The following is a 24,501-nucleotide window of genomic DNA, read 5'->3' on the forward strand; positions in this document are numbered from 1 at the left end:
AAGGGAGGCAGGCTCTGGCCTTCAAGTACTGCAGGAGACCAAGGAGGAAGAGAACCTTCTAAATTCTAGGAGAAACATCCTGGCAATAATGGTAGTTTAGTGGGGAACAGGCTTCCTCGAGAGCTGGTGGGCTGTCCCTCACTGGGGGTCATTTAAGCAAAGGGGAATTTGGAAGCAGCGTCCTGCACTGGATGGGGAGCCAGAGAGAATCTCTTGAGGCAGCATCCATGTTGCAGTTTGCTATGTGATGCCATCCCAACCCTGGCAGTCTCCATGATCCGTTATACAGGCCTCCTAACCCCATGTGATCTGCCCCTTGTGGGTTTCCCAGCAGGCCTGTACGGGAGAGAGAGAGTCGGCCCTGGAAGACCTCCAGTTCCTACGATGCGTCCTCCAGCCCCTCCATGCAGAGTCGGCCTCTGCCCCCCGAAGAGGTCCGGAGCCAAGCTTCAGATGACAGCTCTCTGGGGAGGATCTCGGATATCCTTGTGATCCCCCGGGCCCACCTGCACCTGCAGTATGAAGTCAGCAGCTCTTTGGGCTACACCAGCAGCCGAGGTCAGCACAGGGCTCCAGCCACTTCTTTGGAATCGGTGCTTTGGGTTTTGTCACCTTTAAGGGTTATTAGCTTAAAAAAACTTTCAGAGTCCCGAGAGTCCATTTCCACAGTGCAAATTACAACCCTCTCACAAGCAAGACGAAACCCAGCGTCAGTCACAGATTTCTTCCCAGTTTACCTTTTCCTTCCCTTTTCTTTTGGGCTGGTTGCATTTGCCTAGAATTTATAACTAAGGAGAAGCTTAGTCCTCCTAGAACTTCTCTATCTTATCCTGGAAATGTCACTCTGTTTGAGTCCCAGTGATTGGTTGGACAGAGTGCACTGGTCATGGGTTGGAGCACTATGGAAACAACCCTGGTCTTACCTGCTGCATGAACCAATCAAGAAGTAATGCTTTTCTAAAGTTAATTGAGCAGATCTCAGGTGAGGAGAGCAGTGGTGCTCTGTTAAGCCATGGTTAGAATTGAGCCTGTTGTGAAGGGGTCCTTGGTGCTCTCTGAGCTTGGTTGTTTTCTTGCAGATATTTCATTACCAAAGTAGATAACATCATCAGTGCTCTCCATGAACTTGTTGCATGGCACAACCAGTGAGAGTACTTCATTCTTCTGGGAAGCAGCTCCCTCCTCACCTTGTCTTGGTCCATGTCCTCCTCCTCTCCCCACCCCCACTCTGGCCTTAGCTTGCCTCCTCTTCCTCTGGATTATGTCTTGCTCTTGGGCGCTTGGGAAGCCATGATCTCCTCCTAGGGTTCTTAGCTTGGGCCTTCTGTGGCTTCCTATGCACTGTCTCCACAGGGTTTTCAGCTCTCCTTTTCTGCTGTAGGAGAGACAGGAATCTTTTCCCCCCCCACATTCCACCCAACTGGAAAGAATGAAGAGGGCCTCTCTGGGTTCTAGAATTCTATGATATTTGGGAAAGCTGTATGCAGAAACAGGGCATCTTGCTTGAAAGCAGCACTGGATCTTTTGGAGCTCCAGGAATTTCTTATTGAAGGTGAGTTTTTATCCCCTCACAGATCACCTTGAGAACATGTTGGAGTCTCAGCAGCGAGACTCGAGCGCCCCTGGAAGATTTCACGTGGGGAGTGCCGAGTCCCGGCTGCACTTCCGCTCTGCCGGGGGATACACACCACAGCGGGCACTGATCAACCCCTTCGCGCCTTCCCGGATGCCCATGAAACTCACGTCCAACAGGAGGCGCTGGATGCACACGTTCCCTGTGGGTAAGGATCTCCTCTTTGGCCTTTGTTGGTTTGCGTAGTTGTGTAATATGCAACTTCTTCTTTTAGGGGGCTTCTGCCAACCATAGGGGTTCTGTCACCAACTTTTGCTTGGTTTGCTTTTTGTTCTATGGTTAGAGTTACTTCTATTGTCATACTCTTTGAGACTCATAGTTCAGTCAGGAAAGCTTGAGTTGATTGATTGGTTGATTGACTGACTGACTGACTGACTGTGCCATCAAGCTGTTGTCTGCTCTTAGCAAGCACAGAGATAAGTTTTCCCCATGATGCTTTCTCCCCAGTCTGTTCTTTTAGATCTTCCAAAGGTGCCCCCAACACCAGTATGATTGAGTCCACCCATCTTGCTACTGGTGTTCTTCTTCTCTTTCCTTCCTTGTTCCCCAGCTTTTCCATGATCCATTAGGTGTTTCCTTGGCTGGCCATGCTCTTCTCAGGAGTCTTCTCCAAAACTAAAGTGGAAAAGCATCAATTCTCCTTCTATCCTGCTTCTTCAAAGTCCAACTTTCCCTTTTGTAGGATGTCACGCAATACCATGGCTTGTCCATTTCTGATCTTTGTAGTTATAGAGACATGGTGGCATTAAAATACCTTTCCAAGACCTTCATGGCTGCTATACTGAGTCCTCGCCTGCAGTTGGACTGCTTCTTGGTTTAGTGTTGATGGTTGATCGTAAAAGACAGAAGTTCTTCACCACTTCAGCATCTTCATCGCCAATTCTAAAGCTGATTGTCATCTGTCATCATTAGTTTGGTCTTCTTTATATTTAATTTTAGTCCCATTTTTCACTGTGCTGTTTAACATTTGGAACTAGGGCTTGCAAAACCTTTGCATTCTTGGCTCTAAGGAGTACTAATAACATGGCATAGTTCATTGGTGTTTCTTACTCCACATCTTGAGTCCTTGGGCTGCGTATGTCTCATAGTTGGTGGGATGTGAGCAACAGTATATTGGCTTGCGAAGAAGTGTCTAGATTATATATCCCACTTATAAAACTGGACTTTTATTGTGTTTTTGTTACATTAGCCAAAATAAATCACAGGCTGGTAATCTCAGTTTCTTTTTTCTTTTTTTCAAATAGATTTTTTTAATTTTTTGTTAAAAATTTTAAAACCCTTTTACAAACAAATTGTTGTCCAGGTTTCCCCCTTTTACATTTTCTCATAGTCATAATTTGTCTTACATCACATTCCCATTCCAATTTCAGCCCCATTTATTTCTTCCCATATTTCCATCTTAAATTTAATTTTTTCTTAACACATAAACAATATTATTTTTTTGCCCTTTCAGAAAATATATCAAATTTATCATTTCATTTTCCATTTGTTATTCTAATTTCTATAGGTGGCATATATCCTCAAATTCAATTTTAATATAATAAGCAATTTACTTAATTGGTTATCCACAATTATTATCTTATTTAACTATATATCGTTAGCAGTATTAACATATTTTATTTTTCTACTGACCATTTTCTCTTAACTTATCCCTTACTCTCTTTGATGTTCCATTTTCCACCAGTTTTCTGTTTGTCCTACTATCCCCTACTCTTAGATCATTTTTTTCTCCCCCCCCCCTTATAGGTATTATATTTTTTCTTCTGAATTTTTCCTGTCATTCTTCTATAAATTATTTGAGTAACCCTCCCTAAGATTTCTCTTTTTTTCTTCCCACCATTTTTCTCTTCGTCTTTTATTGCTTTTAGTTTTTCCAAACCTCAAGCTCTGACTCTTTAAATCCATAAACATTAAAAACCTGGTGGAAAAGACAAGCTTCCGCATGCAATTCCTTATTAAACCCTCTTCTGCACTCCATCCCAGCACTTGGGGGGCATGAGGGGGACGTCATAAACCATGTCAGTTTTTGCCAAGCAGTGGGTATCTTCACGCTCCACTCTCCAGTTTTTTCTGGGTATAACAACTGGCTGAGCTGTCTGTAGCTACCTAATTCCTCCTTTTAGCAATGGGATCTATGCATTGGAATGTATGTGTGTGCGCACACACAGATGCTAATCCCATACATACCCAAAGAGTAATACAATCAGCTTTGATTAGGGAGAATAATGAAACAGCAAAATTTGTGATTGGACAGGTCCTTCTGGAGAAGCCATCCAGATCCATCACCAGACCCGTCAGAACATGGCCGAAATGCAGGGTAGCGGGCAACGGGACTGGACTCACTCCTCAGCTGAGCTGTTGGAACTGGCTTATCATGAGGCGGCTGGCAGGTAAGGGCAGTTAGAGAGTGGAGCCTGAACTCACTGGGCACCCTGCCATAGCAGGATCACCATCTCATTTAGGAGTTCTTCACTGGCAGAATATTTATAGCTTGGAGTTGAACTGCAAGGTTCAGCTGCAAACTATAAATATAAATATTCTAACAGCGTAAAAGGTCATTTGTAGTCTCTGAGCTTGGCTAGTCTCCGAAGTGAGGTGAGGGAGGAGTCACACATGGGTATTAACACAGCCCTTTTGCCCTGGACACTGAGGTAAATCTTGAGGCCACACCTCCATTCCTCCTCTGACCTCCCAGATTAACCTCAGTCTCCAGCCCAGAAGGAGTGTTTTACCTGACTCTCCCTCACTTCGAAGATTTAGGAATTTTTACAGGATTTTACCTTTTGAATCGATTCACCCCTCCTTGCTGTGCTCAGCGCTGCTAGCCAAGCCGCGCCACTGGCTAGCATGAAACCAGGCGACTGGACGGTCGCGTAATTGGATAGAAGGCCCTGCGCCACGTGGTGTGCCTTGGAGGGCTCTACGCGCCCAGGAAGCCTTCGGAGAACCGGGGATCCATCAGAATCGTCCCCCAACGTGCCCAAGCTTCAGGGAATTGGGTCGCAGATCGGCAGCCGCCATCTTCGTTTTCCGCCATCTTAGGAGCACGTGAGTGAGTGCGTGACTGGCATTCCTTCTATGGACGCTGAGAGCGCTCAGAAGACACCGCTGGAAGAGGCTACAAGAGGAGGCCTCAACTCTGCCGGCAATCCGGGGAGGGCCCAGAATCAGCAGTGAGCCAGCATTCGAGCTGCAGATCGGCGGCAAACTTCGAAAGAGTGTGGTGCCTTGAGGATCAAGGCACACAAAGAGAAGAACCCGGCAGGGAAAGAGGAGGTGGTGCATCATAACCGTGAGTACTATGACAGAGGCGGCAAGGAGCGGGGGTGCTGAGGACTTGGATCCAGGCGAGGGGACCTCCAGGAGGGTTCCCCAGGAACCAGAGGGAGGTCCCCCGCCAAGAAAGGCACCCCCAGGCCCCATAGGAAGGGAACCTCCGGGACGGAGGTTCGCATTACCAGGGCCTCTGCAAGAAGGTTCAGGGCCACCATCAGCCCCTCTCCTTCCAGATCTTGCTCCCCCGGCAGGCTTCCTGCTCTGGAAGAGACCAGGATGGCATCCCCGGGTTCCCCAAGGGGCTCAGGCAGAGGGCGTAGCTCCCTATCGCCTGCCCACCCATCTGAGGCTAGGGGAGACCCCTTTGGGCGCAAGGCACCCATCCCTGCCAGACACCGGCTGGCACCGCAATCCCCTGAACCTAGGGAATTTCTGTAACCCCCAGAGCTGCATCCCTCCCTTCCAGAGCTTCCTGAAAGCTTCCAGGAGGTGTTAGCCAGGGCCATAGCCCAAGGGATTGCTTCTGGGATGAAACACCAGTCCCAGGGTTCCAGGTGTAGGTCTTCCCAGGACCAGTCCAGGGGTCACCAGGATCGCCCCAGGTCCTCTGCTGCCAGAGAGCCCAAGTCACCCTCTCCCTCCACTGCCAGTGAGGCTTCGGATTTAGAGGAAGGGGAGTTGAAGGAGGTGGGGTTTTCTGAGGATGAAGACGCCCAGGCCCCTGAGGCTCCCAACATCACCGGGCTGTTCCCCCCTCCTTGTATAGCTCCTTACTTCGTAAGGCCAGGGCCACAGCAGACCTGGGACCCCCCCCCCCCCCCCCAGAGCCCAGTCCCGTGACTGCCACCCCCGGCACTAGAGGGGGCAACAAGAAGGGGCCCTTTCACAGGCCCCAGGTGGAGAAGGAGGAGATTCCCACTCCAGAGATGTTCCTAGAAGTGCTTAAATCCCAGAGGGTTAAGCCAGGGTCTTTTCCGAGGTGGCGCAGTGGTTAGAGTGCAGTACTGCAGCCACTTCAGCTGACTGTTAGCTGCAGTTCGGCGGTTCAAATCTCACCGGCTCAGGGTTGACTCAGCCTTCCATCCTTCCAAGGTGGGTAAAATGAGGACCTAGACCGTGGGGGCAATATGCTGACTCTGTAAACCGCTTAGAGAGGGCTGAAAGCCCTATGAAGCGGTATATAAGTCTAACTGCTATTGCTATTGCTATTCCCAATCCAGGGGGCAATGAGCGTAGATTTTATAATCTCAATTCTACCTTCGCCCAAGCTCTGCAAGTACCTTCAGTGGACACTCCGGTCGCCAGCCTGGCTTCAGCTTCTGCGATGGTGATTGGAGACATAGCTAACTGTCTCAAGGCAGAAGACAAAAAGACGGAGATGATTGTGCGTAAGTCTTTCCAGGCAATAACCTGGGCTATTAGGGCGGCCACTTCAGCATCCTTTTTTAACAGGTCAACAGTACTATGGCCGGCCACGGAGGTACGACTGCTGCAGGACATCTCCAAGGTGCTGGCAGCCACTCAGTTTTTGGTGGACGCCATGCTGGATGCAGTTAAGTATGCATCGCGACCTTTGTCATCCTCTGTAGCGTCCAGGCGCCTACTGTGGCTGCATCATTGGCAGGCGGAGTCTCGTGCAAAGTGGCACCTGGCAGGAGCTGACTACACTGGGGACAAGCTTTTCAGTTCTTCGCTGGATCCTATCCTGGTGGAGGGCAAGAATAAGTGAAAGGTCTTCCCGGCCACGTCCAGACGGTCAGTTCACCGACAGGCTCCTTACCCCAGGAGAGCATCTTACCGCCCGCCTGACACCGACTCCCAGAATCAGAGGTACCCGGTTCCTAGGTTTCATAGACATACAGGATAGGCAGTTCCCAAGGGACAGATTTAGAGGCCAGCAGCAGAGCAAGCTGCCCCTTCGAGGAGGGGACGGCCGTCCTTTCCGCAGGTTCAAATGATCCAATCGCGGATCACTCCATCGGTGGTCACCTCTCCCTATTTGCGGACGCTTGGGATCCCGTCACATCGGACGAGTGGGTCCTCCACACAGTTAAACTCGGGCTACAGCTGGAGTTCCGCTCGCAGTCCCGAATAGATTCCGCACCTTCGCTTCCTCCAGAGATTCGGCCAAATGGGCCCTTAAGGCTAAGGCCATCAAACACCTTCTAGACATCAGGGCCATTGAGTTGGTACCAGAGGGGGAGAAGGGTTCTGGATTCTATTCAAACCTGTTCTCCTATGCGCTACTTGGGGAATCCAAGCATGGGTTAACTTTGTCCATTAGCCTAGAGACTGAGTTATGTAAATGTTGACCACGCCTCCTCTGACTGGATGGGTCAGTTTTTTAACTCAGTAAAAAGAGACATACATCAATTTTCTCTAGACTGATTGACAAAATTCTCATCTATTTCTTGGATTCAACGATCATTAGGAAAGGTTAAATTTGGATTATTGCAAGACGGAAGGTAGAGGTGGCAATTCGCTGCCAGTCCAACCCTTTTCGGCGTTGGATTTATCGCCCGGGTATCGGAGGCTGCGAGGTCCACAGGAGCCATCGCACCTGGACACAGCAGCCGCATTTCTAAGTGTGGGATTGGTTCGCCGCTTCCCCTCCTTTGCTGATCGTGCGCACCCTGGGTTGGTTCGCCGCCCTGTGCTGCCTCGCATTGGGAGCAACCTGCCTGAGCGGCGCGGTCTATTCTCAGGCTTCTCTTTACCGCCGCCGTTGCCTTTCATCGATCAGAGCTGCCGTGGGTCTCGCCAAGGTTATCGTGGGGCCACAGGGCTTCCTGGCGCGTTGTCAGTTGGTTGGCAATTTGAAGTTCGCGCCTCTGTTGCGGTCACCATTTTAGATCGAGATTTTGCGTGCGCCCAGAAATGGCCGGAGGAGGCGTGTCGTGTATTTTCGCGACCAGGCAGTGGCGTTGCGCCAACGGCTCCTCCTCTTTCCCTCACTTTTGGCTTGCTGGCTTAGTGAGGAGATCGACTCAGCGCAGCTCTTCCGTTTCACGCCTTGTCCAGTGGTTCGAATTCGTGGCGTTTTGAAATACTTGAGTGAGATTGAGCCCTTTCAATTCTCCCTTATTATTACAATGGCTGATCAGTCCATCTGCGGAGGTACTGTAAAGCCCACAAGTGACTCCCGTTCCCCTGGTGATGGGGGGGGACTAGCCCAAGGCCCGGCAGGGCCGTTACAGGGCTTCCAGCCAAAAGCCCCGTGCCTCATCCACAGCTCGGGATAAGTCCCATAAGCGTAGGGATAAGTCCAAGGCAGCGACTAAGACCTCTGGGGCGCCTAGCAGTTCACCCCCATTGCTAATTCCGCAACAGGCTTCTCCCGTACACTCTACACAGCACCAAGGTTGGTCCCCTGATATTCAATTGCCCCGGGCATCTACTTCTGCAGAGGGGGTATTTGGGCCTCAATCCCCCCCGGTTCTATCGGAAGCGAGTGTAGCCTCGGCCCGCTCACCCCCATGTGCAGGGCCCTCTGCTACATTTACTCCTACCGCTGCAGGCCTCAGGCCGGTGGAAGGCCAGGATCTGGGCCTTCCCCCCTGATCTTTATCAGATGATCTCTGCAGCTATTTCTAGGGGCGTGGATACGGAGCTGCATCGTAGAGCCCAGGTTCCAAGGTCCACTGGTGCCCAGACTTGCCCTGATCCCCAGGCCATGCAGGTAGATTTATCAATTCCTCAGACAGACCCACCTTCGCCTCTACCCTCAGTTTATAGTGAGGATTCGGCCTTAGTGGAGGAAGGTGACGTAATAGACAGGGATTTTTCTGATGATGAAGGATTGGCTCTGGATCAGCCTAATTCTTCTGGGTTATTTCACCCCACCTTGTTTAAGTCTTTATTGTATAAGGCGAAGACCACCACTCACATGGGGGAGGCAGCCTCTAAGGATAGCACTGCAGTTGGTCTGGATGCAACTGAACGCCTTTTTGCTGAACAGGTTTCCTAGCAGGAGGTTATTCCCAACTCCAAGCTGTTTCTAGATCTTGTTCAAAAGCAGTGGGATCAACCGACTGCAGTTACCCCACCCAGCAATGGGGATAGGAAATTGTACACTTCCACTCCAGAATTAGAAGATATTCTACAATTCCCAACAGTGGATCTACCTGTTGCTGCCCTAGCTTCCCCAGCTTTAATTCCATCAGAGATTTCTGAAGGCCTGAAGGCGGAGGACCGTAAAGCCAAGTTAGTCATTCGTAAGACCCATCAGCCTGCGGCCTGGGCCTTATGTGCTACTACTGCGGCGTCCTTCTTTAATAGGACCTCCTTGGTCTGGCTCAGGCAGTTGCAGAGTAGGCTTGCCCCTGAGGACATGCGCCTTCACCAAGATATTACCAAACTGATGGCAGCCCTGGAATTCTCTGTGGATGCCACTCTTAATGCAATGAAATTTGCATCTCGGGCTGTCGTTTCCAATGTTGCGTCCAGGCTTTGGTATGGCTTCGCCATTGGCAGGCTGACATTAAATCCAAGTGGCACCTTACTTCCACGCCTTTCAAAGGTGGAGCTTTGTTTGGATCTCTTCTAGATCCAATTCTCATTGAAACTAGGGATAATCGTAAGGTACTCCCTTCCACCAGTGGGCGCACCGACAGGAGGCAGCAGTCTTACAATAGTCCTTTTGGGCCGGAGATTCAGGATTCACTACCACCCCTTATGTTCCCCACTATAACAGGGCCTTTACCCAACCGCAGGACCGCGGCCAGGATCGCACGGGATCCAGGGATAGGGGCCGCCAGCAGAACCAGGCACAATCCCAGGCCAGAAGGCCATTTCGTGGGGCTGGCAACCGGTCCTTTTGGAGGTACTGGTGACTCACAGGGGGAGGAACCCATTGGCGGGCGTCTCCTGGCCTTTGCTCATCAGTGGGCAGAGACCACGTCCGAAGCCTGGGCCCTTCAGGTTGTGAGGCTGGGCCTCACTCTAGAATTTTTCTCTATCCCCCCGAGCTGACTCATCAAGTGCCCTGTACCCACGTGCCTGGTGAAAAGGCGTCTCATGGACACCGAAATACAACACCTTATCTCCATCAACGCCATAGGTGCCAAAGGGTCAGGAGGGGCTAGGTTTTTACTCCATCTTATTCCTAGTGCCCAAGAGCTCGGGGGGATGGCAGGCCATCCTAGATTTGAAAAGGCTCAATCTATACATCAAGTATCAAAAATTCAAGATGCAATCTCTCAAAAGCATCTTGGCATCCATCCGCCAGGGCGAAATGATGACATCAGTCAACATCAAGGAGGCGTACCTCCACGTGCCCATCCATCCGGCACATCGGAGGTTTCTACGCTTTCATTTCGCTGGCCGGCACTTTCAATACCGGGCCTTACCTTTGGCCTGTCATCGGCCCCTCGAACATTTACCAAGCTCCTGGCTGTTGTAGCGGCGTCGCTTCGCTCAGTTCCAATACGAGAAAATTGTTATCTAGACGACATCTTGGTTTTGTCTCCATCTCGGAACCAGGCCCTACGGGATCTATAGGTAACAATGGACTCACTACAGAGCCACGGGTTCGTTCTGAACTTCCCCAAGAGTCACCTGCAGCCGACCACATCGTTACTCCACCTGGGGAGCATCATCAATTCCGTGACGTGCGAAGTGTCCCTGTCTCCAGAAAGATGACAGAGCGTCCAGCACCTGGTGAGTCAGGTATTATCTCAGAGACTCTTACCACTGGCAACGCTTTCCCACCTACTCGGGAAAATGATTTCCTGTATCAACATTGTTCCCTGGGCCAGGTTCCATGCCCGCCCACTTCAATGGTTCCTGCTCCCCTTCCAGAGGGCACACACCAGGCATTCCCAGATCAAGGTTCGGCTCCCGCCCAAGCCTCTCAGGTCCCTCCGGTGGTGGACATCCTCCAAACTTCTCAGGGGGTGTCCATTCAAGGAACCGGACCGCATCCAAATTACAACGGATGCCAGTCTATTCGGGTGGGGGGCCCATGCCCTGGACCGAGTCGCACAGGGCCGCTGGTTGACTCAAGAGCTGAGAAACAGCATCAATTGGCTGGAGCTCTGTGTCATCTGCCTAGCCCTCCAAGAGTTCCGGGACATAGTGTCACACAACCACATACTGGTCTTGACCGACAATGTGGCCTCCAAGGCCCATGTAAACCGCCAAGGGGACACCCACTCCAGGGCCCTGATGTTGGAGGCAGAGAAACTACATCACTGGACGGAGAACAGACTGTTGTCGATTCGGGCGGAGCACATCTCGGGTGTTTCCAACACACAGGCGGACTGGCTGAGCAGGGCCACTGTGGATCAAGCGGAGTGGCAACTCCACCCCAACCTCTTCCAGGAGCTCTCTCGCCGGTTCGGCCAACCTGAGGTGGACCTGTTTGCCCAGCCTCACAACTTGCAACTACCGCGATTTTACACCAGGTACCAGACTCCCAGGGCGGAAAGGGTGGATGCTCTACGCAGCCCATGGCCGGCCGGCCTTCTTTATGCCTTTCCACCTCTCCCGATCCTCCCATTGGTCATTCAAAAGATCCTGACGGAGCAGGCGGAATTTCTGTTGGTTGCCCCGATGTGGTTCCGGCGTCCCTGGTACGAAGACCTCATGCACCTGTCGGTCTCACGTCCATGGAGGATTCCAGACGACCAGATCCAGCTCAACCAGGGGACTCTCATCCACCCAAACCCCCAGCTGCTACAGTTAGCCGTGTGACACGTGAGCAGGGTATTCTAACCGGACTACACTACTCAAGTAAGGTTATTGACATTATTCAAGCAGCCCGTCGCCCATCTACTACTCATATATATGAAGCCACCTGGCAGACGTTCTGCAGGTGGTGCCACTGCACCGGAACTGACCCTCTCAAGGCTTCAGTGCCCCAAGTCTTGGACTTTTTGCAAACGGGACTTGACAAGGGCTTAGCACCCAACACACTTCACCGGCAGGTCATGGCCTTGTCCACGGTGATTGGGGGCGGCCAGGGCCGTCCATTGTCTCAACACTCACAGGTCAAGTCCTTTCTAAAGGGTGCAGCTAATCTCAGACCCCAGACCGTGCACCGTTACCCTACTTGGGACTTGACTTTGGTTCTCAGGGCTCTCACAACTTGTCCATTCGAGCCCATTCAATCCATCAGCCTCTGGTTACTAACGCTTAAGATGGTGTTCTATTTTTTTTAAAAAACATATTTTATTTCAATTTCATAACATATAATCACATGTATACTATACATAGCCAATATCATGTAGTATTAAGTAGTGATTACATCAGTTCCTCTTGTCTTCAACGCCCCTAAAAGATTAACACCCGTTATTAGCTCTTCTACGCTCCCTACACCTCTTTCTTCTACCTCTCTCTTATTTCCTATCTTCCCTCCCTCTTCCTTTCCTACTCTATTTCCCCTTCCTTTCTCCTTCTTCTCTCTCTACATTCCACTTCTCCTTATCCTCAACCTTCTCATCTTCCCCCCTTACCCTCTCTCCTATCCCTCCCTTCCCACTTTTCTTCTCCCTTCTGCTTCCCACTCTTCCTTTCATTGGTGTATTTCTGTTTCCATACTACTCTATTTCCTCTTCCTTTCTCTTTCTACTCTCTCCCCTTATCACTCCTCCTTATACACCTCATCTTCCCCCTTCACCCTATCTCCTATCCCTCTCTTCCTATCTTCTTCTCTCCTCTACTTCCAACTCTTCTATATCCTGACTTCCCTCCATCATTTTCTACTCTACTTCCACTTCCTTTCTCTTTCTCTTCTTTCCCTTTACCACTCCTCCTTATACACCTCATCTTCCCCCTTCACCCTCCCTCCTATCCCTCTCTTCCTATCTTTCTTCTCTCCTCTACTTCCCACTCTTTCTCTGATTCACTTAATGTGTTTCGGCATCTGAGCAAAATCCCTTTTGTGTTGATGGTATTTATAATTCCATTTCAATATACTTAAAAAAGAAAAAAATAACAGTATACATGTACAATCATCCAACATCCCTCCTCCAGCTTAGTAAACTCCACTCCCTCCCACCCTCCCCCCAAGCCCCTAACCTTCCCCCACCCTGACTTCCCAGAACCAATACAAGGTATAAATCTTTAACAAAAACAGTTTAAGATATACTTAAGAGAAAACGTAGAAAGTTAATAACATCTTTGAATTCATATTAGCACCTCCTTGCTAGGCTAACTATAAATAATTTGTATTGTTTCTGATCTTAGACATTAACTATCTGAAATTTCCTAGACCCATATTTATTTTGAATATAGTCAGTCCATTTTTCCCAGTCTGGTTTATATCTCTCATTTGAGTTATCCTATTTTAGCCGTCTCTGCTAAGTTTGTGATCTTCAATATCCATTCCTAACTAGTAAACAAATTTTATTTCTTCCAATATTGCGCCACCAACAATCTAGCTGCATTTATCAAATGCAAAATCAAGTTGATCTCTACTGCTGTAGAGTCAGTAATTATACATAACAAAGAATAGGTGGATTTTTTTTGAGAGAGAGAGCATTTTACATAATCCATCATATTTGTGTCCAGAATACCTTAACCTTGTTATAAATCTAGCATGTAGTTAATATTAATGTTTTTTTTTTCCAACCCATAGCAAGGCATTCCCCAGAGCATGACCTTTAACGTTCTCATCCATCTCTTTATTATACAGCAAACAAGCAGCCATATACCAAATCAAACCCTTCAATACTGCTAAATTAATCCAATTGCTTAACATTCCATATTAGGGATTTAGTTACCATCCTTAGCCCCCTGAAACTTTTTAATAGCCATCTGAACATCTTGAAATTTAACCTTTGGCCTAGCTCCTCCCACTGTTTCTGATGTAACACCTGTATGCTCCTGAACGATGGCTTGTGTACGTTGCTTTCTTAATTCCTGTTCCATTCGCCTGGTAACCACATGGTTTTGTCTTTGTTCTTTAGCATCTTGTACCTCTGAAAGAACAAGTTGATCCTCCCTTGTTAAAACTTGAGTGGCTTGCTTTCCATCATATCCTTCTCTTTGTCTAGTTCTAGAGGAAGAGGTGTTCTTGGTAGCTATCACGTCAGCCAGGAGGGTGTCTGAGCTGGCGGCGCTCTCAGTTCGCGCAGACCTCTGCATATTCCATCCCAACAGAGTCGTCTTTCATTTGGATCCGACCTTCCTTCCAAAGATCAACACATTGTTCCACAGGGCTCAGGAGCTCATCCTCCAGGACTTCTGCCTCGCCCTTCCCATCTGCAGGAACGCCAGTGGCATCACCTGGATGTCCGCAGGACTCTTTGGTACTATGTGAAATGCACTGCGTCGTTCAGACGGTCGGAAGCGCTCTTTGTATTCTTTCAACCATCATCCATGGGGCAGAAGGTGTCTTCCCATACCATCGGCCAATGGTTAAAGGCATGCATCGCTCTTGCTTATGACAGCCACTACTGACCGGCTCCCAGGCGCATTACTCCTCATTCTACCAGGAGTGCGGCTACCACAGCGGCCTGGGCTACGCAAGCTTCAGTGGAAGAGATTTGCAGGGCGGCTACCTGGTCGTCGCCATCACCATTTATTAGACATTACAAGGTTGACGTGTATGCCTCGGCTGAGGCCTCCTTTGGGCAGCGAGTGTTGCAAAGGGTGCTTTCTTCTCTGGAGGACCCTGTCCAGCCTAGTTCCCGCCCTGGCACTTAATTGCTTTGGCATGTCCCATGCTTGGATTCCCCAAGCAGCGCACAGGAGAACAACGGTTGACTTATCTGAACGGTCCTTCTATGTGCGCTGCGGGGGGAATCCAAACCCGCCCGCAGTTTCGGCTGGCCAGGGCTATCTCAATACTCTGACTCGAGGACTGACCTTGCTCTGCTTAATGACTTGACTTACTCTGGACGTGACTGTAAATACCATGTTCTTGGCTACAGCCATAAGTGACATTGCTACACATCTTTCAATGGCTGACTTTGTACAAAACTGACCCATCCAGTCAGAGGAGGCGTGGTCAACATTTACATAACTCAGTCTTTAGGCTAATGGACAAAGTTAACCCATGGTTGGATTCCCCTCGCAGCACACATAGAAGAACCGTTCAGGTAAGTCAATGGTCGTTCCTGGTTCCCAAGAGTTCAGGGGGTAGAGAGCCATTCTGGACCTTAAACTGCTTAATTCCAGGGTGGTCTACCATAGTTTCAAGATGGCCTCTCTGAAATCCATCCTAGAGAGCATCCGACAGGGTGATTTCCTGGCTACCCTCGACCTCACCGTAGCCTACCTACACATCAGGATCGCTTCTGAACTCCGTAGATTCCTCAGGTTTTCCCACGAGGGCAGCCACTTCCAGTATAGAGCTCTCCCCTTTGGGCTAGCTTCAGTTCCCAGGACCTTTACCAAGGTGTTGGCCGCGGCTGCGGGTCACCTTCGTTCCTTCCCAGTCCGACTCCATTGCTACCTGGATGACAGCCTAGTCCTAGCCAGGTCTCCAACCACTGCCAGCCAGGACCTGGGTCTCACCATCGACACACTTAGGTCCCTGGGGTTCTCGATCAACCTCAAGAAAAACCATCTAGTTCCATCCACCAGCTCCTAGGGTCCATTATAGATTTGGTGTCTGGAGAGGTCTTCCTCTCCCAGGAACATAGGGACAGCATTGTTCAGCTGGTGCATGAGATACGCAAGTTACGCTCTGTCTCTGTAGTTCTTCTTTCCTTGGGAAATTCATTTCTTGCATAGGGATCGTGCCTTGGGCTCATCTCCACGCCAGGGAGCTTCAGTGGTTCCTGCTCCCACACCAGAAAGCCGGGACTGGCAACACCAGCTTCAAGGTTCGAGTGTCACCCAGGTGCTCCTCTCGCTCCATTGGTGGTTGACCCCTAGACAAGGGGTCACTCTTCAAGGAACCAGCGAGGAAGGTGCTCACGACAGACGCAAGCCTGTTCGGCTGGGGAGCACACCTGGAAGCCCAGATAGCCCAGGGCCGCTGGACTCCAAAAGACTTGCGCAACAACATCAACTGGTTGGAGCTCAGGGCCATCCATCTGTCTCTACGTCACTTCAGGACTTCGGTGACATACCACCATGTCCTGGTTTTGACGGACAACGTGGCAGCCAAGGCCCACGTGAACAGGCAAGAGGGCACACATTCCAAAGCCCTGCGCGATGAGGCCCTCCAGTTGGGGAACTGGGCAGAGAGGAACCTTCGATCGATCAGAGCAGAGCACATCTCCGGGATAGAGAACCAGCAGGCGGATTGGTTTAGCAGGGAGACGGTCGACAACGGAGAGTGGCAACTCCATCCCAATGTCTTCCTACAGATCTGCGAGAGGTTCGGACGCCCGACAGTGGATCTCTTCGCAACCCCAGCGAACGCCCAGCTGCCAAGCTTCGTATCGAGGTTCCCGTCCAGGGGCGCCATGGACACAGATGCCCTTCATCGCAGATGGCCGCCCGGTGTCCTCTATGCCTTCCTTCCCCTTCCCCTCATTCCCGGGGTTCTGAGGAAGTTAGTGTCAGAGAGAGCAGAGATGGTTCTAGTGGCTCCCTTCTGGCCACGTCGTCCCTGGTAGCAGATCTGGTGGAGCTGTCCTCAGCTCCCCACTGGAAGATTCCCCTAGGGGAGGTGTCCCTGCACCAGGGGTCGCTGGAGCATCCGGACCCGGAGTGGCTCCATCTGACCGTCTGGCGATTGAGCGGGAACAACTAAGAGGGGCCCATTTCTCCGCGAAGGTCATTAAGACCATTGAGGTGTCCAGGAGGCAGTCCACCACTCAGATCTACAATGCCACCTGGGTCACCTTTGCGGATTGGTACCAAGCAAGGGACATTGACCCAGCTTTGGCTTCCGTGCCCCAGGTTCTGGACTTTCTACAGGAAGGTCTGGAGAAAGGTCTGGCCCCCAGCACCCTTAGGAAACAAGTCTCTGTCCTCTTCACGGTCCTGGGGGGCGGGAGTGGACTCCCCGCCTTTGTCACAGCATCCTGTCCTAAGGTGTTTCCTTAAGGGAGCGGCGAATCTGAAACCCCCTGTGGTCCATCGATTCCCAACCTGGGACCTGCCCACGGTCCTCCAGTCACTGATGGAGGCACCTTTCGAACCCTTGAGGAAGGTTTCCCTACAATGCCTGACCCTTAAGGTCGTTTTCCTGGTTGCCATCACATCGGCCAGGAGGGTATCCGAGCTTAACGTTCTGTCCACCAGAGAGGACCTCTGCACCTTCCTGGAGAACCGGGTCGTCCTCAGACTGGACTCCATGTTCATGCCCAAGACCAACTCCCCCTTCCACAAGGCATTAAGAGATAGTTCTGCTGGACTTCTGTCCACAGCCCTCCAAGGATAGAGAAAAATCATGGCACTGGCTGGATGTTAGAAGAGCTCTGCACATCTACCTGAAGTGCACGGTGCCCTTTAGGCGTTCAGATGTCCTCTTCGTCTCCTTTCAGACGTCTACCCGGGGAGCCAAGGTTTCCCCGGCAACCATTAGCAGGGGATAAGAGCGGCCATTTCCAAGGCCTACGAGGCACGAGGACTCCAGGTCCCAGAGGGCATCATCGCGCACTCCACCAGGAGTGCAGCCACCTCAGCGGCCTGGGCCACTCAGGCTTCCATAGAGGAGATCTGCAAGGCTGCCGCCTGGTCTTCTCCATCGCCTCTCATCAGGCATTACCGGCTAGACGTGTACACCTCAGCGGTGGCGGCCTTTGGAAGGCGAGTTCTTCTGGGAGTCCTGGACTCTCGGGGGGCTCAGGCCCATTGATTCCCTCCCAAGGACATCTAACTTCGGTATGTCCGATGTGTGACTCCTCCCACGGCTCACTTCGGAGACTGTCAGTTGGTCTTACCTGAACTGCATGACTCGAAGATGGTGTGGGAGTAGTTACTTCCCCCCCCCCCTTTAGGGCGCCCTGCGCCAGGGGCCTAAGTTAGTTCAGTGGTCAGTCAGCGCCAGGCAGGAAGGATGTGTATGTGTTTTCCCTGTCCCTTCCTTCCAGGTGCTCTGCTACGAACCATCGGTTAATCTGGGAGGTCAGAAGAGGAATGGAGGTGTAGCCTCAAGACAGTGACGTGCAGGCAGGGGAGGCAGGGCCTCACCACTGTCATCATGAAAAGAAAAAAAAAATTAAAAGGAAAAAGGCTGAGGTAGTTGCTGCCAGAGTCACAGTGGATGACTCTGCTTAGTGCTTTACTGTTTAAAAAAGCCTCTAAAAATGTGCCCTCTGCAGGAGGAGGCGGGAGAACCACGTGCCTCATTTAGTCTATCTTTATGATCACTGGAGCAGAGTTAAGCAAGGGTTAAAAGGCGAAAAATTCCTTATGTAGATGAGGCACATGGTTCTCTCGCCTCCTCCTGTAGAGGGCACTTTTTTAAGAGGCTTTTTTTAAACAGTTAAGCAGAGTCATCCATTGGAGATTCTGGCAGCAACTAACCCAGCCTGACTTCAGCAGCTCTTGCCTTTTTCTTTTTACATTTTTTACATTTTCATCATGGCAGACAAGAGGAGAGTTGAAATCCTCTGTGAAACAGCTGGAAAAGGTATGTGGGTCGGAGGGAGGAATTCAAAATTATTGTAATTTGTAAGTAATTGTAATTTGTATTATTGTAAGTAGTGTGTATGTGTGTGTGTGTGTGTAAGTGTTTTACCCGCCTCTGCTGGCGCGCAGGCTGGCACTTTATTTTTTATTGCAGCCCTTTCCGAAAGCCCCGCCGAAGCCCTGACGCCGCATCCACCATAGAGCGGGACGTGTCCCGCTCTATGGCAGACGCGGTGCCAGGACTTTAAAGCCCTGCAGCCCTTTCCGAAAGCCCTGCTGAAGCCATGCCGCCGTATCCGCCATGGCGGTCGTGGCGGCAGGGCTTTAAAGTCCTGGCGCCACATCCGCCATAGAGCGGGATGCGTCCCGCTCTATGGCGGATGTGGCAGCAGGGCTTCGGCGGGGCTTTCGGAAAGGGCTGCAGGGCTTTAAAGTCCCGGCATCGCATCCGCCGTAGAACGGGATGTGTCCCGCTCTATGGTGGACATGGCGGCAGGCCTTCGGCGGGCCTTTCGGAAAGCCGCACTGGGTCTTTGGCGGAGCTTTCCAAAAGCCCCGCCGAAGCCCCGGCGCTGGCAGACATAGGGCAGCAGAAATAGGTTGGCTTTTGCCCGCTTGCCTCACCGGCCATAAACCTCACTGCACATCACTGCCTCAAGATTTACCTCAGTCTCCAGGGCAAAAGGGCTGTGTTAATACCCATGTGTGACGATTCCCACACCATCTTCGAGACATGCCGTTCAGGTAAGACCAACTGACATTTACTTATAGACCGGGGTGTCAAACGTCTGATGACATGTCACGTCATGTATCATAACTTTCCCCCCCGTCGCTAAAATGTGAGTGGGCGTGGCCAGCGCGTGATACACCCGGCCCTCAAGCCGCGAGTTTGAAACCCCTGTTATAGACATTTACCCAACCAGGTAATATCATCAGTGCCTTCATCCTTGCATTGATAACATTATGTAACTGGGTCACAAACATCTGGAAGAAAACACCAAGGTCAGAGAACACCAAGGAACCCACCAAAATACCTGTTCCTGTCATTTGATTTCCATTTTAGCCTGGTACTTCCAGTTCTCATTTTTCTGACATGCCCAATGAGGTATTTTTTTAAATTGCCTTTTGATTTTCTTTTCTGGGCAAGGAGAACCTTCATGGTGACAACTGAATAAGTCATGGATGGAAAGGATTTTTATCATCCATTGAAAAAGCATCAGGCAGGTGGCCCACCTTGCCTCCTCTCTTTCGGTTGACTTGCAAGATGCTTGCTGAGCACATGGGGAACACCCGGGGCTTTTGTTTTTGCTGAGGTTTTTCAGGGAGGGGATGGAGTTGGGGGTCTGGCTCCAAGCAGAGATGCCTTCGTCTCAGGCGGGTCTTTCTTTTCTTCCCTCCAGGCATGGCATTTCTAGACAGTCAGAGGACAGCAGTTCCTGCTTGAGCTTCAGAGACATGAAAGATTATCCAAACCAGCTAGCAGGCAGCCAAGGTCCAGGTAATCAAGACAAACATTTCTGGCTGAGATGGCTTGACTCTCATCCACAAAACCCACCTGACTTTGGATGCCTTAAGGTAGCCAGGAAGAGCAGATCCCATGGGCCATTTTTAGCCATTTTTCTGCTGCTAGGATTTTATGGGCACACAAAACTGAATGGCGACTGGAGTTGGCAACTTGAACAGGAGTTGGAAAGGGACACCGAGACACTGGAAGTCTTCTAGTCCAACCCCCTGCTCAAGCAGGACACCCTATACCATTTCAGTTCGCTCCTCTTAAAAACTACCAGTGATGTTACCCCCACAACTTCTGAAGGCAAGCCGTTCCATAGTTAATTGTTCTCAGTGTTAGGAAATTTCTCCTTAGTTCTAGGTTGCTTCTCTCCTTGGTTAGTTCCCATCCATTGATTCTTGTCTTGTCTTCTGGTGTTTTGGAGAATACTCTTCTTTGTGGCAACCCTTCAAATACTGGAACACTGCTATCATGTCACCCCTAGTCCTTCTTTTCATTAGAATAGACATATCCAATTCCTACAATCTTTCTTCATATATTTTAGCCTCCAGGCCCCTAATCATCTTTGTTGCTCTTTTTTGTACTCTTTCCAAAGTCACAACATTTTTTATAATGTAGTGACTAAAGCTGAATGCAGTATTCAAGTGAGGCCTTACTAAGGCTTTGTAAAGCGGTATTAGTACTTCATGTGATCTTGATTCTGTTTATGCAACTCAGGACAAGATTGTTGTCTGTTGTTCTGCTGTTGCAGCCAAGTTCCTCCTGCATTGCCTTTGTCTGTGTGGGAGGTGATGCTCAAGGGATTGGGGCTCCCTCCCTTCAAAGAAACCTGCTTTGGGTTGGTTGCTAAGAAATGTGTAGCCTCCTCATTGATTGGAATCCTCACCGATCTTTACAGCATAAAAATAGTAATAAACCCAAGCTGTAGCTTGTAGATTTCAAAAGCAGGTCAGGACTGAGGCAAATCAAGGGGTTGATTTTCTGTGTGTAGGGGATAGTGGTGACGATATTATTTGTTTGATCCTTTGGAACCTCATGCAGTTCCTTGAAAGCCCTCTGTATCTCCTTCCCTTCCAGCAAAGGCAGGAATGAATGCCCAGACACTCAACAAGGAGCTGCTGGATGGTTCACCTGATCCAAGTAAGCACAAGGGGGCAGGTGGGGGAGATGAGGTTGGTGTGCATAAAGCCGAGTGAGTTTGAGAGCTTTGAGCTGGGGGGTGTCTCTCATGTGGAACTCCTTCCCGGATGCCCCTGAAGAGGAACAGACTGGCTGTCTCCCCTCTCCCTGGGAGGGCTTTGGGGTTTGGCATCCCAGTTCCTGCTTCTGGAAATGACCCATGAGGGTAGGGCTCTGAGCTCATAACAGATAAAAGGAAAAACAGAAGCAAGAAACAAGCAGGTGCTGGATGGCTTGTCCACATTGCTCTAGTCAGGGTGGAGAGAGCAGCTAATAAACCTCCTGATTCAAGCAGATCTTCTGGCCTCAGTGAGGAAGACACAGCAAGATCAGAGGGAAGGAACCTCCAGTGCCAGATCTCTCTCTTCAAAGGGTTAGCAGCCTTTTTCTCACAGTTCCCGAAGAAGCTGAGGGTCACTTAGGCAGCAATAAGAATCCAAATGCAGGCTCCTATTTTAAAGAAACGGTACAAATGGAAAAGCCCATTTTTAAGCCACTTCTTCTCTTTCCTTCCAAACGTTTCTGCTCTGAGGCAGCCAAAACAGAGTTTGAATGTTGATTTGGCTTATTGGTGTGCAGAATTACAACGATGGGAGGGGTTCCTTCCAAGAATGGGGACCCTGTCCTGGGAAGCAGCCTGGATCAGCTTTTAAGGGCCACCTTAGGCCAGCGATCCAATGAAGGCCCAAGGAAATAACTCCTTCAGCAGCCTTTGCCTTGGGTGGGGCTGGGGTGGGGTCTTTGAATGCTTGTTCCTCTCCCTGGGCTGGAACAGCCCTTCCAGGCAACCCTACAAACCAGAAAGTGGAGCCTTTCCCAAGCAAAGCTGTGCGAGATCACACAGGCACCGTCCCCCCTCTGGGCATCCCAGGAAGGACCAGCTGGAAGTAGAAGAGTAGCAAGCTGGAAATGGCTGATTTGGGGAGGCCTATTCCTGCCAAGGTTCTTCTTGAAGCCAAAGACGATGCTTTAAATTGGCATCGAAATGTATTTGTGTGTATGTATTTGCCTATGTTAAATATATATGCATCCCAGCAACCTGGATTGAAATGAATGAGAAGTGCTAGAAACTAAATGAAACGTTAGGCTCCTGAGCTGAGTTTTGGAGTCTTGTTTGATCAGCAGTGGGACATAACTGATGCTGCCATTTTCATCTCTCTTTCCTAAAGCTGAGCAGGAGAGACTTCTGGAACCCGCCTCCCCATCATCCTTCCTCCCCCACCCCCACCCCTGTCCTGCCTCTGCCAAGAAGATCCTTTCAGAATCCAATCCCAGCCCTCCCCTGGGCCTTTGCCTTTGCTCCCCACTTAAGAGCAGCCCTTCACAGTTTCCTCAGGAGTGTTTGATAGGGGGCTCTTTGCCAATAGAGGTATGAAGAATCTCAGGATCTAGTGCTGATTGGATGACTTCCAAGAAATCTTGAAAGGTCCCAGAGACAGATCCCCTCAGTCATAGCCTATGGGGCTTTCTTCTACCCTGATAGTTGCACAGAAGGGGGTGCCCTCTGTACCGTGTCCCTAGGAAGAGGTGAGGGGGTGGGGCTGGGTCCCCTTCAGAGGGGAGTGACGGTGGCTATGAGGGTCTCTTTTGGGGCAAGTCCAGCCAAACCACTTTTCCCTGGATTTCCTTCTCCAGTTTCCACTTTTTCCTGTCCTTGGTTTTTCCCCTCTTCCCTTTTCTGTTTCTTTTTGAGCCCTTGGAATGCCCCCCCCCAACTGTTGTCTCTCTCCGCTGTGGCTGCCATACTGATGTGCCTGTTCTGCCAACACAGGCTCCCCCCCCCAATTTCTCTTGCACTGACACAAGAGGAGGACCTGGTTTAATTCGCTGGGCTGGGCTTTGAATCCTGGTGCTGTTCTGTGTTTTTGTGTGCTTCATTGTGCTTGAGAGTGATGTTAATTCTCAGCGGCTGATTTGGCTTGGATTCCAAATCACCGGGCGAGAGAAGCATATTAACTTTTCAACCCCAGTTGCATGATGGGAATGAGCTGGCATGGGCTCACTGCACTGTTTAACCGACTCTGTCTTTCTCCCCCCACCCCCTCCCTCTCCCCTCTGGATTTCATGTCTTCCACCCCTGATGTGTCTTTTCTCTTCACTGGCTTCTGTGGCACCTCCCACCATTCTTGGCTCCTGGTCTCTCCTCCTCCTCCTCCTCCTCCACTTCCTTCTTCTCGCCCTCCATACACAACACGAGACAGTTCTGACGCTGTCTGCTCCCCCCATAGTGCCAGGCTTCTGTTGTACTGTTGGGGTGGACTGGAAGTCTCTCACCACTCCGGCCTGTCTTCCCCTGACCACGGATTACTTCCCGGACCGCCAGAGCCTGCGCAACGACTACACCGAGGGCTGCTACGATCTCCTTCCTGAAGCGGACCTGGAGAGGTGCGTCTGCCTGGTGATCCACTGGCTCTTGCGTGACCAAATCACACAGGCTTTTGCTTGAGCCCTACTGGGCGTGGCTAGGAGGAGAAGCACCTAGTGTTGTCCTCTCTTCTCTGGCTTGACCCAGGGGTCACTGGTCAACTTCTTGCAAAGAGGGCGAGGGCTCTTTTCCCCCCACTCGGGCTCTGTTGCTGATTGAGCCGCAGAGAGGAGCCGGGCTGGGCCTGGCTTTTGACGCAGCTATTCAGAAAAGCTGCATGCTACAGAGCTCCCCAGAGTGTTCCTTCCGCCAAGGGGCTCCTTTCAGTCCTGTTTGGCCAGTCTCTCTCTCTCACTTGTTTAAACCGATCCTCACTCTGCCCTCACCTGGGACATTCCTGGTAGATTTTGGGTTTCTGAACTGGGAGCTTTCAGTTCCAGCAACAGCACCACTGTAGTCCTTAGGCACGGATGTTCGTGGTCTCTTCCTCCTCCTCCTTGGCTGGGCTTGGAGCTAGTCCAGAGGTGGGTTGCTGCCGATTCGGCTTGGTTTGGCCAAACTGATAGTAGCGGCGGCAGGAGGCTCTGCCCAGACGCTTCTGCGCATCTACAGAAGTGTTGCGCATGTGGCCAAACAGGTAATGAAAAAATTGGCAACCCACCTCGGGGGTAGTCGTGTCTTGGGCTGCCTCTTGGGGTGCCACACCCACTCATGAAACAACCTTCAGTACCCAATGCCTTCCCTTGATCAGGAGCCCAGGCTCTTCCTACTCAACAAGGTTTCTGGGGAGGAGGGGACCAATCTTAGGGGGAGCTGAGTTGCCAGTGCACCCAGCCGTGGTGAGGGGGCACTTGAGCTGAGTAAAAGTGTGGCCTGTAGGTCTCCAGTCATCCAGGGAGCAGTGCCAGAGCGAGGGGCAGCCCCAAGAGTGGCACCAGCCAGTCTTAAGGGCACCTGAAAGGAGGAGAACCGAAGCAGCTGGAGATTTGATTCATTCATTCATTCGATTATATAGTTGCCCATTTCACATTTGTGACTCTCAGCGAGAAATAAAACAGATGA

General features: G+C 50.7%; 1 protein-coding gene across 9 annotated transcripts in view; it reads left to right on the forward strand.

The window, feature by feature from the left end:
• DEPDC5 (DEP domain containing 5, GATOR1 subcomplex subunit) overlaps positions 1 to 24,501 on the forward strand; it is an 84,512-nt gene that overhangs the window by 27,043 nt on the left and 32,968 nt on the right. For 7 of the 9 annotated variants that reach the window (XM_032230073.1, XM_032230077.1, XM_032230078.1 and 4 more), the window contains 6 exons: positions 332 to 558; positions 1,575 to 1,781; positions 3,888 to 4,023; positions 19,786 to 19,883; positions 20,973 to 21,035; positions 23,303 to 23,459. In XM_032230073.1, coding sequence (XP_032085964.1) covers positions 332 to 558; positions 1,575 to 1,781; positions 3,888 to 4,023; positions 19,786 to 19,883; positions 20,973 to 21,035; positions 23,303 to 23,459 — 888 coding nt within the window. The remainder of the gene's footprint in view (positions 1 to 331; positions 559 to 1,574; positions 1,782 to 3,887; positions 4,024 to 19,785; positions 19,884 to 20,972; positions 21,036 to 23,302; positions 23,460 to 24,501) is intronic. The other 2 variants (XM_032230076.1, XM_032230079.1) reach the window with 1 other exon arrangement.

Source organism: Thamnophis elegans, chromosome 13 (genome assembly GCF_009769535.1).
Source record: "Thamnophis elegans isolate rThaEle1 chromosome 13, rThaEle1.pri, whole genome shotgun sequence".
Lineage (NCBI taxonomy): Eukaryota > Metazoa > Chordata > Lepidosauria > Squamata > Colubridae > Thamnophis > Thamnophis elegans.